Consider the following 15,891-nt stretch of genomic DNA (forward strand, 5'->3'; position numbering starts at 1 on the left):
CTGCATAATATCAATGTATTTTTTTTTTTTTGATAATCATGTCTAACAGTGGAATTCCTGATGAAAAACTACATTACCAATAATTCTACAAATAATGTATGAAAAGCATAAGATAAAATTACACCAAAAGAACACTTTAGTGCCCACTCATTTGTGTATTGATGCATATTTTGCCATTGATGTAAAATAGATCGTTTTTTATATATATAATCTAACATTTTTAAATAGATTTTTATATATCTTTTTTTAATTGCTTGTCATCCACACTACTTCATGGGATTGTAGTTATTTACCTCAAAGTCCTTAAGTTCGCTGTCTTGTACCTTTTAAAATTTTTTCCCCCTTCAAATCAAAATGTGTAATGTTGTGATTCACCTTGCAGCTCGTTGGTTGGTTCATGGCTTATATCTCTTTAGTAAATAAAAATGGAAAATGAATAAGAAAAATGCTTCTGGAACCAAGGCTGCTGAAAAATGTTTCGTTTTGGCAAATTGTTTGCTAATTTGTATGTATTTGTACAATCTCATTTATAGGTTAGTTTTAGGAATGGACCTTCATTCTTATTTATTTTCTAAAACTCGTACATTTCACTATGAATCTACTAAAGCCCAGATCTTGAAAAGGACCTTTTCATTTCTCTTAATTTTAATTTTAACACAGTCTTGCACTTTATGGCTCTGATATTTGACAGGGTGGTTTTAGAGCACAGTAAGTGCTGGAGTTCATTTGACAGGCACGTCCTCTCTTACACCTCTTCAGAGAGATATTACAACTCTCTCAGCTGCTATTCAGGAATATAGAGAGGAAACTCCCCCATCCCCTTCCCTTTCTCTGCTTTTTTCTTTCTTTAACAGCAGCCCTCTGCCTTTCATCCTCTCTTCTTCCTGTCACGGTTTCAGCTTGCCTTTCTTGTTCTCCATCACCTGTCATCTTGTCTCCCTCTTTCCTGGCTCTCCTCCCCACCAGGTTGTTTTTCTTCTGTGTCAGTGCAGTAGTATTCAGGGTGTGTCTGTCTGCCTGATTGAAGCAGATTGTGGAAAAAGCTCCTCTAGGCTAATACTGTACACACTGTGGAATCTCAGGCTGCAACCTTCATGTTAGATTGCATAAGGAATGGAGGAACTGTTTGGACATGCTCTGTCTGAGGTCTTTGCCAATTGCAGTGCTCTTGAAAATGGGAGAACAGAACAAAATCTGTACTTTGACAAATTGTACTTTGTCACTCTACTTGTGATCAAGTGAAGACCTTAAATTAATACGGTTAATTGGTCTAAATTATCCAGTTGTAGCCTACTTTTTCCTATCCTCACCTTCTCCTGATGTCTGACTCTGTCTGTCTGTCTTGTGTTGTAGTTGGCCTTACACGTGTTGTCATTTCTGGAGCCAAAGGATCTGCTTCAGGCAGCTCAAACGTGTCGTTACTGGCGCATTCTAGCAGAGGACAACCTGCTATGGAGGGAAAAATGCAAAGAAGAAGGTGATTTTTACTGCTTTCCACAAACTTTGTGACTTTGGAAATTCATCCCTTAACCACATGTATATTGTTAATATATGGTTATATATCATGCACTGAATCATTAGTGTCATCAACATAGAAAACAACTGTTTTGCAGGTATTGATGAACCCTTGTACATAAAGAGAAGGAAGGTTATCAAGCCAGGGTTCACACACAGTCCCTGGAAGAGTGCCTATATTAGACAACACAGAATAGACACCAACTGGAGGAGAGGAGACCTCAAATCACCCAAGGTAGCGTGTTGTTCACTTCTTATTCTCACTCCTAATTCACCAGTACATTCCCTGATAGTGTCCTACAAAGTGGTCTTCTCAAGATATACACCCATTTTAAATGAGATTCCCAATGTTGATGCCCAGTCTGAAAGGCACATCAAATAGCAAAAACATTGATACATCACAAGATAGAATCTAATCTTTATTTTATAAATATATGATTGAAACTATATATACAGTGCCATTCAATAGTTTGGGGTCAGTGAGATTGTTTTCTTCCATTTTATATTTTTATATAAAAGTGACATTACAGATGTGTAATGCTGCAAAAGATTTGTTTCAAATAAATCCTGTTCTTTCTATTTATCAACGAGTCATGAAAAATAATCCACAAAAATATTAAGTAGCACAGCTGTTTTCATAATTCATAATAATAATATTTCTTGAGCACCAAATCAGAATATTAGAATAATATCTGATCATGTGAGGTCTAAGATGGCTGCTGAAAATACAGCTTTGCCATCACAGAAATAAATTACATCTAAAAGTATGTTAAAAAGGGAAACAATTATTTAAATCTCTAGTATTTCACTGTTTTTACTGTATTTGTGATCAAATACATTTTTCCTTCATTTCATTTTCCTAGTTCTTTGTTACTGTAAGGCATCATATTAAATCACTTTACTCACTTGGGCAGAATTGGTGCTTAAAGCTGATTTATATTGCTTTTTATAGTCTTTGTTGGCCATCTAATTGGGAATTCCTTTTGAGAGACACCCATTAACCTGTCACCTGGGGCACAAGCTTGGAACAGAAATGTTTAAGAAATTGTCTGCACCAGCCTGAAAAGAGCTACTTAAAAGTCCTCTTGAAGGCACATTTAGGTGCCAAAAAATAGGAATCTTCAGTTACCTATGTACACATGCTTCAGCTGCACCAGACCAACTGGCAACAGCAGTGGTTTACCTAAATCATTTGTTGCCATGGTGACCTTGAACCTGTCGGTTCTTGCTTGTCTCTGTCATGTTATTGAAAACTGCTGTGTCATTTGCCACATCAGCAGCATCACATCATTCTCGCACATCACCGAAACACTAGCATTTCTTTTCATTTTGTAATTACTCCTTTTTCTCTCTTGGCTTTCCTCTATTTTCAGGTCTTGAAAGGCCATGACGACCATGTCATCACCTGTCTCCAGTTCTGTGGAAACCGTATAGTGAGCGGCTCAGACGACAACACACTCAAAGTATGGTCTGCTGTTACTGGGAAGGTGAGTTTTTTTTATTTATATTTTTTATTTATTTGAAGGACCTTATCGAGTAATATATCATGATATAGATAATATATAAATAATATATAATATATACATGTTTTAATACATGAATTTTCACAAATTAAAGAAAATATTCAGTTGAATATCAGCTGTAAGAATTTTAATTACAGCAGATGATTCTGCTTTAAATGAGGCCAAACACAATAATCAAATACTGTGTCTATTTGGCTCACACTTACATACTAACACTGTTATCGACCGATATATCGATTTACCGATATTTTTCCCGATATTTAAGCATTTTACAATAATCGGATATCGGTTTTGTAATATCGGATTCACCGATAAACGCCGCCATCTTGTGGATGTTTTGAGAATTGCGAGCAGGATCACCATTGCAGCGCATCTGAGGGGAAACAAGACAACAACAACGGCGTGCACGGGTACTTGATTTACTGTAGTTAGTAAACTTTATTTAACATAACAGCCATTAATGCACAAATTAGATGTATTACATAAATGCCTGATATGCAGTTTATGCAGCTTGGCTCGAAGAAATAGAGACGAACTCACGGAGTCACGTAAAATAATCCGTCAAGTCCTGTCCCAATAAAGACGTAACCCTCTCCCAATAAAGACATAACTTTGCATTAATTAAATAATACAGCCATGAATGAGCGCATGTTGGAAATAAAAACGCAAAATTTAATTCTCTGTCTGTTGTCTATGCTCATCATTAGTCTCGTGAAGCCGCTTTCATAATGCTGTTCACTCACCGGGTTGATGCTCAGGAAATGCAGTTAAAATAATTGCCTTTAATTCCACTATCTGTATAAAAGATGATAACTTAATTTTCCTAATTATGAATGAATAATACATTGGTCACGGTAAATATCGTGCAACTTGGCTTTTTAACCATTTTCTGTAATGTCTGGTGGCTTTGCTTAAATTTTCGAAATGTTTTCATATATTTGAGGTATCCATCTTGACATGTACATAGGTGTGCAGCTGTCTCCTCTCTGTCCTCCGCTCATTCTCTCTGTCTTCTCACTCTCTCTCTCATGGGAGGTGTGTTTTCATTGAACATGATTGTACAGCAGCACCATTTCAGTTCATCCAGAAAACCTGCACATGACCATCTTCATCACTTAATCACGTGAGAACGTGAGGAGTCCTGTTCTATTGAACGCTGAGATGAGCACTAACTACAAACAGCATGTCTTTCTGGCTGACTGTCTCTCTCTCTTTCTCACCTCCATTCTCTGCCATTCCCCTCCTCATGCACTTTAAGGATTCATTGCACAAGCTTATGCTGTGACATGGTCCTTGTGCTACAAGTTTATGGCAGTTGTAAAAAATGTGTGTGCGATTCACTCATCATGCAGCGCTGCCCTTTCCATCCTGACCTCCATTTTCATCCGGAGTCTACTGAAATCTCTCCTTGTAATGTTCACTATCATACCAGATACTAACACAGGCGTTATCTTCCACGTTAGTTAGATTTTTCTCTTTTCCATCCTCTGTGTCTCTCACTAGTCCGCTTTTCACAGAAGAGGATCTCATCATTCCCAAGGTTGTCAGCCTTTGAGCTTCTGTAATCAAATTTAGCGTGTATTGATTGGCTCTCGTCTTATCACAGAAGAGACATGATTGGTTCAGCAGTAACATGCTGTCTGATGAGAGACATCATGGTAGCAGATGGCAGATGCACCATGATTAGGGTCATCGCCACATATATGGCAGGGGGCCTTTTTGTTCCCATCATGCAGTGCTGTTTGCGGAGCTGTCGAAAAGAAGCACCAGCTTGAAAATGCTTGTAAAGCTTGGATCAGCTTCTGTTATGCAGAATTATATCCAAATTCTTTCAAAAAAAGTCTAAAACAGGCATTCAGCCAATCAGAGAGTGAGCAAACCATTTTACCGTGGAAAAAAAAAATATATGCATGTATAAAAATGTATTTATTGTTGTAAAAATATTTGTAAAAACAAATCGTTTGTAAAAGATTGCAGACGTAATCTTAAGTGCAATATCGGCGATAAATATTTAATATCGGCTAATAAAATAAACATCTAAAATGAATTAAATAGCTAAAAGTAGTTAAATGTATACATTATTTTAATTCAATATTTAAATATAGTTAAATTATTATTATTATATGTATTTTTAATTGCCGATATCAGCCGATAATTGATATGGTGCCGGTATATTGTGCACCCCTAATATGAAAGAGAATATAGCTGGATGAATAGTGTCTCAAGTCTGATGCAATGCTTTAGAGAGTCCTGACTGTGGCCAATTAAACAGGAAATGCTGTGTCCTTTGAAGCGCCTGTCAGAGGAAGTGGAACAGTGAAGCAGGAGACAATAGGATTTAGTGCGACTACTTTTCTTTTACTGTACTCTTTCCTACTTTCTATTCCTTCCTGTAGTTCACTCAGCTGTGAACTATTAACTGAGTACATTAATAACGTCCAAATATACAATCTTTTTTGTGTTTTTAAATATTTGCATTTTCCACACCACACAGTCACTTTTGATTAGCAGTCTGCAGTCTTGTTGTCATGGCCACAGCCGCAAATGTTATTTCGACTGCATTGCCTCTCTGAATCTATGGATGTGGCCCTCCCTCCCTTCTGTTTCATTGCTTCGTTCATCTCTTTCCGCTTCTCTTACACAGTCTCTGTCTTCTTGACCTTGGGTCTGTTTACTTTTTCCTTTCGCTACACTTCAGTTCACCATTTAAGTGCTGTAAACCCCAGGAGCTCATGCAAGCAGCTCACAGGCAGATACTTACCCTCTGAGACTAAACCTTCTTGGGTTGGGATCGATAGCAGATCTAGACAAATAGGCTCCTGTGGGTCATGGGTCCCGATTTTGTACATCATCAACCCCCATATACACACATACTCACACAAACACTTCTTTTGCCGATTTGACCTCCATTTTCACTAAAGAATGAAAGCATTTGCTTTCTCTTTGTATGGTGGTTGGATGACTCATTGTCCAAGTTTCTCTCCATTCTTTGTTTGCTTTGCTCTGATATTGTCTGAGGATAAAGCCGGCCAAAGAATGTAATAGTGAGAGAATAGTTGGAATTCCTTTGCACACAAGTGCGCCGTTCCTATTAAAACACCCTTCACTGTTTTCACTCATTATATTGGAGTCCATTTTGAGTTAATAGATTAAAACAGAAAAATGCCATTAGCTTCTTTTCCACAAGCAAAAAAAAAAAAAAATGTAAAAAATCTGTCCAAAGGGGCCATTTTGCTGCAGTCCATCTGTTGGAAGCAGCAGGTTTCTTTCTGTGTAGGTAAGAAGGTGCCCTTCACTGCTGATCTGAGACCAGATTAACAGCTTTTCCCATAATAGATAATGTTTATTGGGAGTTGGCAACGCCACCACCATGGGCTGGTTCCCTCTTTCTGTATAAGTGATTCATGAATAACTTGGGTGGAAAAGAGCATAGTTTATAGAGAAATGCTGGTGCTGAAAAAAATCTCTTACAAATATGTTTGCAGCCCAATTTGTCCTGCATATTTCATTATTAAAGGCAGCATTACATTTATGCTTTGGCAGATGCTTTAACCAAAGAATCTTATATTGCATTAAAGGAATACATTTTTCTAAGTTTGCTAGAAACTGATCCTGTAATTTAGCATCATGTTCTACTCCTTGAATTGTTACGATCATACCCAGATTTGTAACCTGATAAGTTATGAACCTCCGAGTTTTCATGAACCTTGCTTGAGAATAATTCACTAGACATGATTTCTTGCCATCATTTAGTGGTTACATCCCTTTATTTACAACTGAATCTGAAAAGCTGTGCAGGAAGCGCTAGCATAACCACGTTAGAAAGTGTATACTGGTTGACAAACTTATATCGCTATATTGTTATTGTTTTATAGCTCACACCAGTATCATTAGCCAGACATGAAAATAAGTAAATGTCTGAGCAACGCCTGATTTGAACGGTAGATAAAGATCTGATGGGCGTGCCGTGGATTACAGACCATCTTCACCCGCGCTAGCTTGATAATGCTGTTACTGGCCCCCTTCCATAGTAAATGAATGGGCCTCATGCTGTGTGTAATAAGGAAGTGATTTTGAGGGAAGATTAGGCTCTAACGCAGCATCCTGCTCATTTGAATGTGTGCCATGCTTGAGGATGTGTACAGTACGATAAGCGTCTGATGAGGGATGAAATGTGACTGAGACATAAGCAAAGAGATGAGTTGTTTTGGATTAGGATCAAGTTAAGAATAGGGGCTTCTATGGTCTTTGGTTTTAATGTTGTCTCCATGACATGACCAACAAAAACTACACTGTTCAGATTACCTGGTAAATAAGTGAGGTGTTTTAGAGATTTGCACCACTTCACAGATTATATGTAGCACTCTCTCTCTCGGTCTCACTGGGAGCTGTCAGACTCATCTCCCTGAGTCGAAGATGATTCTTCCTAAAACTTCCGAGATGCTCACCAGGTTTCCTCTGTGCCGGCTGTATGGACATGCCTGACATCTCAGTTTCAAAACACCTGTGGAATATTCCTTATATAGTGTCAGTGACACTTGGCCAACATCTCTCTCTTTCTGTCACGTCACAACCAGCCCTGGGCTAAGACGTATTTAATCTGGCTTCTCTGAGATGTGTCGACAGGATTTACCCACAGCTCTTTTCACCTGTGCAGTGATGAGTGGCGTGGAAAGTTTTGGTGTGCACAAAAGGTTATGTGGATACCTTGAAAATAAGACTAAATAAATAGTAAAAGGCTTTTCACACTGGGTTTAAAGCTGCATTTCTCACTTGCAATTTTGAAAGGGAAACCTGGCCTGGCTAGCTGTTTTTCAAAAGTGTGATTTCCTGGCCTGGATAGGTCATGGAAATGAATAAAATCACTGAAAATTTTGTAGTTAATAGAAATGTTTCTTATGTGCTTTTATAAAACATTTATTTGGTTAAAATGTTCTCTTGTATGCGTGATCTCTAGAAAATAAATAAATACAATATAAAATATAAAAAATAAATAAAATAAAGGTTAGGGTTCATTTAGGGGTGAGTTTAAAAAAACCTAAAAAATAAAAATTGATTTAACTCACTCTTTAGTTTGCACATCAAACGAAAGTGTGATTTTCAGGCTTAGCAAAGTCATGGAAATTAAGAAAATGCTGAGTGGTTAATATAAATATTCTCGTTATGCTCTGTTATACAATATTTGCTTAAAATTCTCTGTATGATCCCTATGATAGATGGATGGATGGATGGATGGATAGATAGATTCGTGAGCTATATTCATGAGCTTTTTGTACCATTTAGTTTCAGCACCTGAGGGGAAAAAAAGTCATGTTGAACAGCGGTGACGAATATGTTTACTGGAATAAAGTAGCAACTGTATTATGGTTGTACTATATTTCAGAATATTTCAAAGGACAAGCTGATTCGCCAAAACTTCCACAGATGAACTAGCAAGTATTAAAGCAGCTGTACTTGCATTTTGTACCCTGATGAATATGCAAACATGAATGTTAATCTGGTGTTTACAAATATAGAGTGTGAAATCTTAAAACTTTTTCAAGATTAATTACTAACCCATGAATTGTGTGAAAGCCTGGTTTTAGATCAACAATTTCAAGTCCGAAAGCCCATGAGACTGTTTCTGTAATGTTTGAAAGCAGCTCTCTGCCTCTGGAGGTCACCTTTCATGGAGATGTTTATGCTGTCGCAGGAGGCCTGGGTGTGACAGGACATACTGTAGAGAGGAGGGAAGAGGTCACAGGAAGAGTATGAGCATATGCATTTGCTCATACTGTGAAAACAGCCCTCCGGCCTCCATCCTCCTGTTTACTTATTTCTTTCAACACAACTTTCACTTATCCTAAAGCCTTTAGGATAAAGGCTCTATTTCACACTCTCTCCCCTCATTTTCGCTGCTTTATTCTGCTTTTAATTCCCTGCGACTCTCTCCTCCCCCTCCCGCTCTCCAGCCATGACTCAGACTGCACCTTTGGCTGACCACCAACTCCTTAACATGCAGACTGCAGCACTCCTGCCCAAACCCTCCACCCACTTCTGCATCAGAGAAACAAACACACCCAGCCGGAGATTACGTTCTTATGCTGATCTTGCAAATCATATATATATATATATATATAAATCTGTTCTTGAATCAGTGCAAACCTCTTGTTTGTGGCCTGATGGTCTTAAAACCCCCTCTTAAGATATTTAAATGGATTTTATGGTAGCTGTAGTTAGATAATTAGCTCCATACCATTCATATGTAATGAGGATAGCCCAGTGTTATTTTATTTATTTATACAGGTAACATTTTAGTATAAGGAAAAATTCTCACTATTATCTAGCTGCCTATTATTAACATATTGGCTGTTTATTAGTGCTTATAAGGCACATTATAAGGCACATTTTTTGCGTGACTATATTCTACATCCCTAATCCTACTCAATACCTAAACTTAACAACTACCTAACTAACTATTAATAAACAGAAAATTAGGAGTTTGAGGCAAAAGTCGTAGTCAATGGTTTGTTAATAGCAAGAATTGAACCTTGAAGTGTGACCTTTGTACACTATTATGTGTTGTTAAATTTTTAGTTTTAGTAATTTTATGTGCTTTTGTTATTTTTATTTTTTGAATATTTCTATTTAGCTTTATTTCAGTTTTAGTAGTTTTAGTACTTCAACTTTTTGAAACAAGTTAAACATCATTGGTCTAACCTCTTATGACTTTTACAATAGTCTGTCTTTCCCAGAAAGCTTGGTACTAATTTGGTTTAGTGATGTAAAATGGTGGGGACATGCTAGGGTTTGTACTCAAATTCTTTTTACCCATATTTATTGGCCCTAGAAGACGTTTGTGCTCATGAGAACCATTCCGCACACCATTGTTTCATTTGTTTACCTTGTATACCCTCCTTTAACTCCTTTACAGAGCCCAAGCTCAACAGCTTAACTGTATTTAACAGACAGATGTTCTTTCAACCACAGTTCCCACAAACCATTGTATTCTGTGGTTTGATAATGAAAAGCTTTACTAATAGTGCTCTTCCAGATGGGAGAGGACTTTTTTGGTATGGAAATAGGAGGGTTAGCAATGAAAACAGCTGCTCCAAACAGTCTGCTCACCATCTGAGACACAAATATGTGCTCCAGTCCTAGCCATTCAGAGATGCGGTGGGTTTCGAACACAAGAACGAGGGGGTTGAAATGCGAGCCACTTCAGTCCGATGAGCGCAATGTGGATTTTTGGAAGGAGACTAAGCAAAATAAGCACTGGCACTTTGCCGCAATTTGCACGGTATCTTCTTCCCTAAGATTAGATGTGGACTGTAAAATGAGTGGAATTTGGAAGGGGTTTAAACCTCGATCCTTGGCTTCAAACGTTTCCCACCAGCCACTCAAACGGAATGCTAATCTCCATGCCTCGTGGGTGCCACAGACTTGCTCTTTTATGGTTTCTCAACGGGCAGATAAACAGACACCTAAGCCATTTGGTTTCAAAGGTCCTCTCACAGACACAGCCTGAGCAGGCTGTAATCGCCTGAGAACACGGCCTGAAAGCTTTCTGTGCTCGCCGGCACTATTTAAACCACCTCAACATTCCATGGGAAAGATCCATTGCCTTAGTAACACATACTCATTATGGAACACAACACCTCATGCATAATGCAGTAAGAAGTGCATTAATATTCATGATTTAACCCCCTCCTTTTTCTCTCTGGCATGTTATGGACACTACAAATGTGAGCGGAGAAGCTTTTGATCACAAGATGATAAGAAATTGTCTTTGGGCATGTTTTAACATGGATTGTTCAGAGGCGACATCTTTGTTGTTTCTCCAGTTCCCTTAAAGAGCCATTCTTGCTTTTAACCCAGTCCAATTTGTCATTTTTTGCTAGTACAGTAATGGTTTTAAATGACTGTTAATTGGTTTGATTTCCTCAGTGCTTGCTCTTTTGTTCCATCAACTGCCACATACGGCGATGGAACAAAGCAAGACGCGTTAAAACACTCGAAAGCCCCGGGTGTCTTGGAGGTTGGTCACCGCTTCTAAAGATTAATGATGCATTACGGTTGATCATGATCGAGATGGAGACAGAAATAGGAGCAGCTGCATTATGAATTAAAGGCCTTGAGACCTCCTCTTTCACATCTCCTGGGTTTATCACCCCTGCTTTTATCGGTCATGGTTCAGAGGTTGCGCCTTTGACACTTGCAACGCTTTCCACTCGCTTCATAACACAACGAAATGACCTTTGATTCAGTGTTTGCCTCTGAAATGAAATTGAATTTGGTTTAATTATATTTAGAGGAAATGGCCCTTAGCCTCATGGTTTATTCTAAGGGAATTCTCTCATCAAGCTGATCAATATCTAATATATCAGGTGAAATAAAGAGTGTTTCTTTTTCCATTAATGCTGCTTCCTGCTTCGAATGGACTGTAAAGTTATTTGATGTATGTTGATAAGCAGAAGTTATGTCTTGGGTAAAGGTTAAAGTGATGGATCCAGAATGCTTCTAATTGGTGCAGGCATTGGGTAATTCATTTGAAATCTTTTTTGGCCATTTTTTCAGAGTTGCAGTTTATATATGTGGCATTGTGATTCAATTGGTTTACCTTTGTATTTGTTCTCTTTTTCACCAGTGTTTGCGGACGTTAGTCGGCCACACCGGTGGGGTCTGGTCCTCTCAGATGCGAGACAACATCATTATCAGTGGCTCCACAGACCGAACGCTGAAGGTCTGGAATGCAGAGACGGGAGAATGTATCCACACGCTGTACGGTCATACCTCAACAGTGCGCTGTATGCACTTGCATGAGAAAAGGTAACATCTACCGCCTTCCAAAGCCAGTCTCTGGAAATGCAGATTCCACCGTCAAGATCTGGGACATCAAGACCGGCCAGTGCCTACAAACACTGCAAGGTGAGCAGAGGGAGTCTTGACTTGATAAAGGAATAATCCACCTAAAAATGACAATGATACCCATCAGTGATTAAAAATCACCATGATATCAAATTTGATGTTTTTTTTTTTTATTAATGCTCCCTCGTAGTCCCACCCTATTTATTTTTCCTCATTCGAGAAGCTGTTTTACTCTAATATGCGTCACGATAAGGAAGGAAAGATCACAATTTCTGCCAACTTCAAAAGCAACATAATTCTTAAATTCACACCTTTATCATGTGGCTTCAGAAAACTTGGCATACAAGTACCATAATGCTATATTTTGTTCTTTTGTGGAGCTTGACAGCCGCTTAGAACTGTTTTGTATAAAAAGATAATTCAAAACGTTCTACTTTTGTGAAAAAATAATTGCATGAAAATTTGGAACAACGTGAATAAATAAATAATTGAAAATAAAAATATATTTTTGGGGGTGAACCATTCTTTTAAGAGCTTCAGATCATTAATTAATAATCAGACTGCTTGTTGTGTGGTTATTTAATTTTATAAAGTGTTCTTTAGTTTCAAATATCACATTTTATGTGCCTCAAGCACTTTATGCTTAAAACAATAGAATATCCATTTTAGACACAAACACATAATTTATAGTCACAGTCTAGAGGCAAACGATCATATTTTTCACTACCTCACAGGCGTTTTGTGTTTCCAAAGATGTATTTTTCATAATTCCCAGCCTCTCTTAGCATCTTGAGCCTTGCTCTTGTGGAAGGGTGAGGGATTGATGACATGATGAAAGGAATTGGAGGGGGTTGGGGTGTGTTGTTGGGGGTGCCCAGAGGGTACTAAAGAGGGGGGATGGACCATATATCAGTTTGTAGGTCATTTAATTAGGTCATTGAGCATTTCCTGTTATCACTTAATGACTCTCGTTTGACATAATACACAAAAACACGCATTTAACCCCAGACAAGATGCTCAGCTCAGCGGCGGAGCTTTGAAGTGCGAACGCTCAAACACAGAGTCACTCATTAAAGAAAAGGGACTATTGTGGCGCTCTGTGTAGTGTCTTGCACATCAGTAGAGAGCGGCCATCTCATTTGCATTCACACAGTTGACTTTAGCCCTCTGCTAATGGGTATTCACTATTCATGAACAAATTCATGCCTTTGAAATGGATATTTTTAGTTTCATTCACTCAAACTTCAGTCTGTCTTTGTTCTCAGGTCTAGATATTTGATAACGTGATTTTCCGTATTTCACTCTGTGGATTGCCTGTGATGTTGCTGTAATAGCTCACCACACCCCTCTGCAGTAACAGGAGCCATTATAGCGCATCTCTTTTTTTTTTTTGCTCTACTGTATATTCCTCACTGACAGCAGTCTAAGCACTTTTGTTTAGACTCGCATGTTTCTTGGCCTATCAGAAAGACTGGCTCAATTCAATACCTCAAGGGCATAGAATCAAAGCCATTTATGCCACAGTATTTCCCGTAACCATAGTTACACGTTCTCTCTTCGCTCTCTGCCGTGGCAAGTAGCTGCAGTTCAATTTCTTGTCTATTGGTGATTTCACTGTTGCAGTGTCTCCATCTGGAATTCCTTAAGTAGTACACTTTTTTAAAAAAGGACTTAAGAAAATAATGTACTTAAGAATATACTTAAGTGTGATCTGGATGTAATGTTTTGAACACTTAAAGGCTTATTATTTGCATATATATATAAATGCATTTTAGTTTAAATGTATATTAAATGCTGTTAGTTAAACTTAAGAGTGTTTTTTTTTTAACCAATTAATAAAACTTAAGTGAATCTTTGTATGTAACTTAACAGTTACTTTTATTGAGTTATGAAATATGTTTAAAGTGTGCAGCCAAATATACTGACAAGCATTTATGGTAAACTAAAATATACTTTAATATTGAAATTTAGGTTACACTTTATTTTAAGGTGTCCTTGTTACATTGTAATTATACATTTAATTACGGAGTAATATTAATTAACTACATTTATCGTACTATATGGTTAGGATTAAGGTTTGGTTTAGGGCGACTTGCATGTAATTATACATAATTTGTTGTTATTGTAATAGTAAGTACATGTAACGTACAGCTTAAAATAGTAAGCTTACAGCTTGAAGGACACGTAACAAGGACAGCTTAAAACAGTGTTACCGAAATGTGTGTGGCATGTATTTTAATGCATTTATTGCACATTTGTAATGTTGAAGTTGCAATTTTTTTATATTGAATAACAGTATTGTACATGTGCTTTAGTTTGTACATTAGTATGTTAGTAAACAGATCAAAAACGGACTCCAAAGTACAACAAAAGATTATTAAAACAATTATTTTTACAATTACAATTACTTTATTACAAAGTGCTCTTTTTAAAAGTACTTAAGAAACATAGTCATGAAAGTGTACTCTCTATAAATATACTTAAAGGGATAGTTCACCCCCAAAAAATAATTCTGGATGTCGTTCCAAACCCATAACATTTTGGTTAGTCTTCTGAACACAAAGATCTTTTTAATGAAACCTATCCTTTTAATTGGCTTTTATTTCAGCGATATTATATTTGCAAGTTATTTTTATAAAAATTATATACTTTAAAGATATTAAATGCATTATAAGTGTTCATTCAATACAAATTAGTGCACTTCTTTTTTACTTTTTTAACTTATGTTTCTTTTATTTTGCTCTCAGGTCCCCACAAGCACCAGAGTGCAGTAACATGCCTGCAGTTCAACAAGAATTTTGTCATCACCAGCTCCGATGACGGTACGGTGAAGTTGTGGGACCTTCGGACGGGCGAGTTTATCCGCAACCTGGTCACACTGGAGAGCGGAGGCAGCGGCGGCGTGGTCTGGCGCATCCGCGCCTCCAATACCAAACTCGTTTGTGCGGTGGGCAGCCGTAACGGCACAGAGGAAACCAAGCTCCTGGTGCTGGACTTCGACGTGGACATGAAGTGAAGGGGGTGAACTTAAAGGGGACATGTTTGGAAAACGGGGAGGGTGGGGGAGAGCAACCTGCCCCGGGTCTCTCCATGTCAGGACCGATCGCTCACTTCCCCGATATGTTGCCGCCAACATTTCTCTCCATCTTGCCACGGTCCACGACTGCCGCCACAGTTCCGTTCACCTTCCGAAGGGTGGGGGGCAGACGCTCATGCACCACAGCATTCTGGGACGAAAACTGACAAGAAGGACTTGGGAAAACAGGATAGTCCCTTTTCCTACCACTCAAGGTGACCTTGCACAGAGACTTGTTCGCTCAAGCCTGACTGAAATTCACACCCATATGTACAAACATTATTTTTTTTGATCAAAACAGTCAACACTGTATACATGAGACCCTAACGCATCAACACGGACACGGAGTGATAAATAGTGTATACAAATTAAATTTTAAAGGAGAAAGATGAGAATTTGAAGAGCCTTGTATTGCGAGAGTGATTCGAGCTTGAGAGACAAAGGAAGCCAATTTTGTCAGTCCTCATCAACCTCAGCACACGCCAAATATCCCTTTCTTCCTCACGTGTTGAATTTCTTTTGTATCCGTTTTTTTTTCAGTTCCTTTTTTTTTTCCCTTTGTTCCCCACGACTTGTCTTTTGGTTTTCGCGTCGAACAGCTGTGAATGAAAGTTTTGTGCTTTCTTTTCAAGTTCAGCATTTTTTTTTGTGTTCACTTCCTACCTACTGTTGCAAACAACAGGTTTCAGTATTAAGCTAAACCCACTCTGCTGTTTCACACGTTTTTGGGGTTTTATTTAGTTTTGTTTTGTTTCTTTTTTTAATTTAGTACTCCATAAGCAGTGCCTCTCAGTGCCAGTGCCTGGATCGGAGATGACCTGCGTTTGTTATGTTTTTCAACCAGTCTGGTTTCATTAGTTCATCAGTGCTGGTGCTCTGTGGGAAATGGGAATGTTTTCCCATAAGCTCCTGGGAATATGTCCCGTCCCG

At 38.1% G+C, this 15,891-nt stretch overlaps 1 protein-coding gene and 1 long non-coding RNA gene across 2 annotated transcripts in view; both read left to right on the forward strand.

Moving 5' to 3' along the window:
• The window catches only part of LOC107695758 (F-box/WD repeat-containing protein 7-like), a 225,140-nt gene extending 213,290 nt beyond the window's left edge, over window positions 1-11,850 (forward strand). The window contains exons 7-10 of the mRNA XM_016495792.1: window positions 1,354-1,477; window positions 1,614-1,750; window positions 2,889-3,002; window positions 11,665-11,850. Of these exons, the coding sequence (XP_016351278.1) occupies window positions 1,354-1,477; window positions 1,614-1,750; window positions 2,889-3,002; window positions 11,665-11,850 (561 nt within the window). The remainder of the gene's footprint in view (window positions 1-1,353; window positions 1,478-1,613; window positions 1,751-2,888; window positions 3,003-11,664) is intronic.
• Window positions 11,851-11,871: 21 nt separating this feature from the next.
• Window positions 11,872-15,592, forward strand: LOC107695553 (uncharacterized). Its single transcript, XR_001635005.1, has 2 exons — window positions 11,872-11,945; window positions 14,633-15,592. It is a non-coding gene; the product is annotated as an uncharacterized LOC107695553 (long non-coding RNA).
• Window positions 15,593-15,891: the final 299 nt, after the last annotated feature.

Source organism: Sinocyclocheilus anshuiensis, unplaced genomic scaffold (assembly GCF_001515605.1).
Source record: "Sinocyclocheilus anshuiensis isolate Anshui unplaced genomic scaffold, SAMN03320099.WGS_v1.1 scaffold517, whole genome shotgun sequence".
NCBI classification, from domain to species: Eukaryota; Metazoa; Chordata; class Actinopteri; order Cypriniformes; family Cyprinidae; genus Sinocyclocheilus; species Sinocyclocheilus anshuiensis.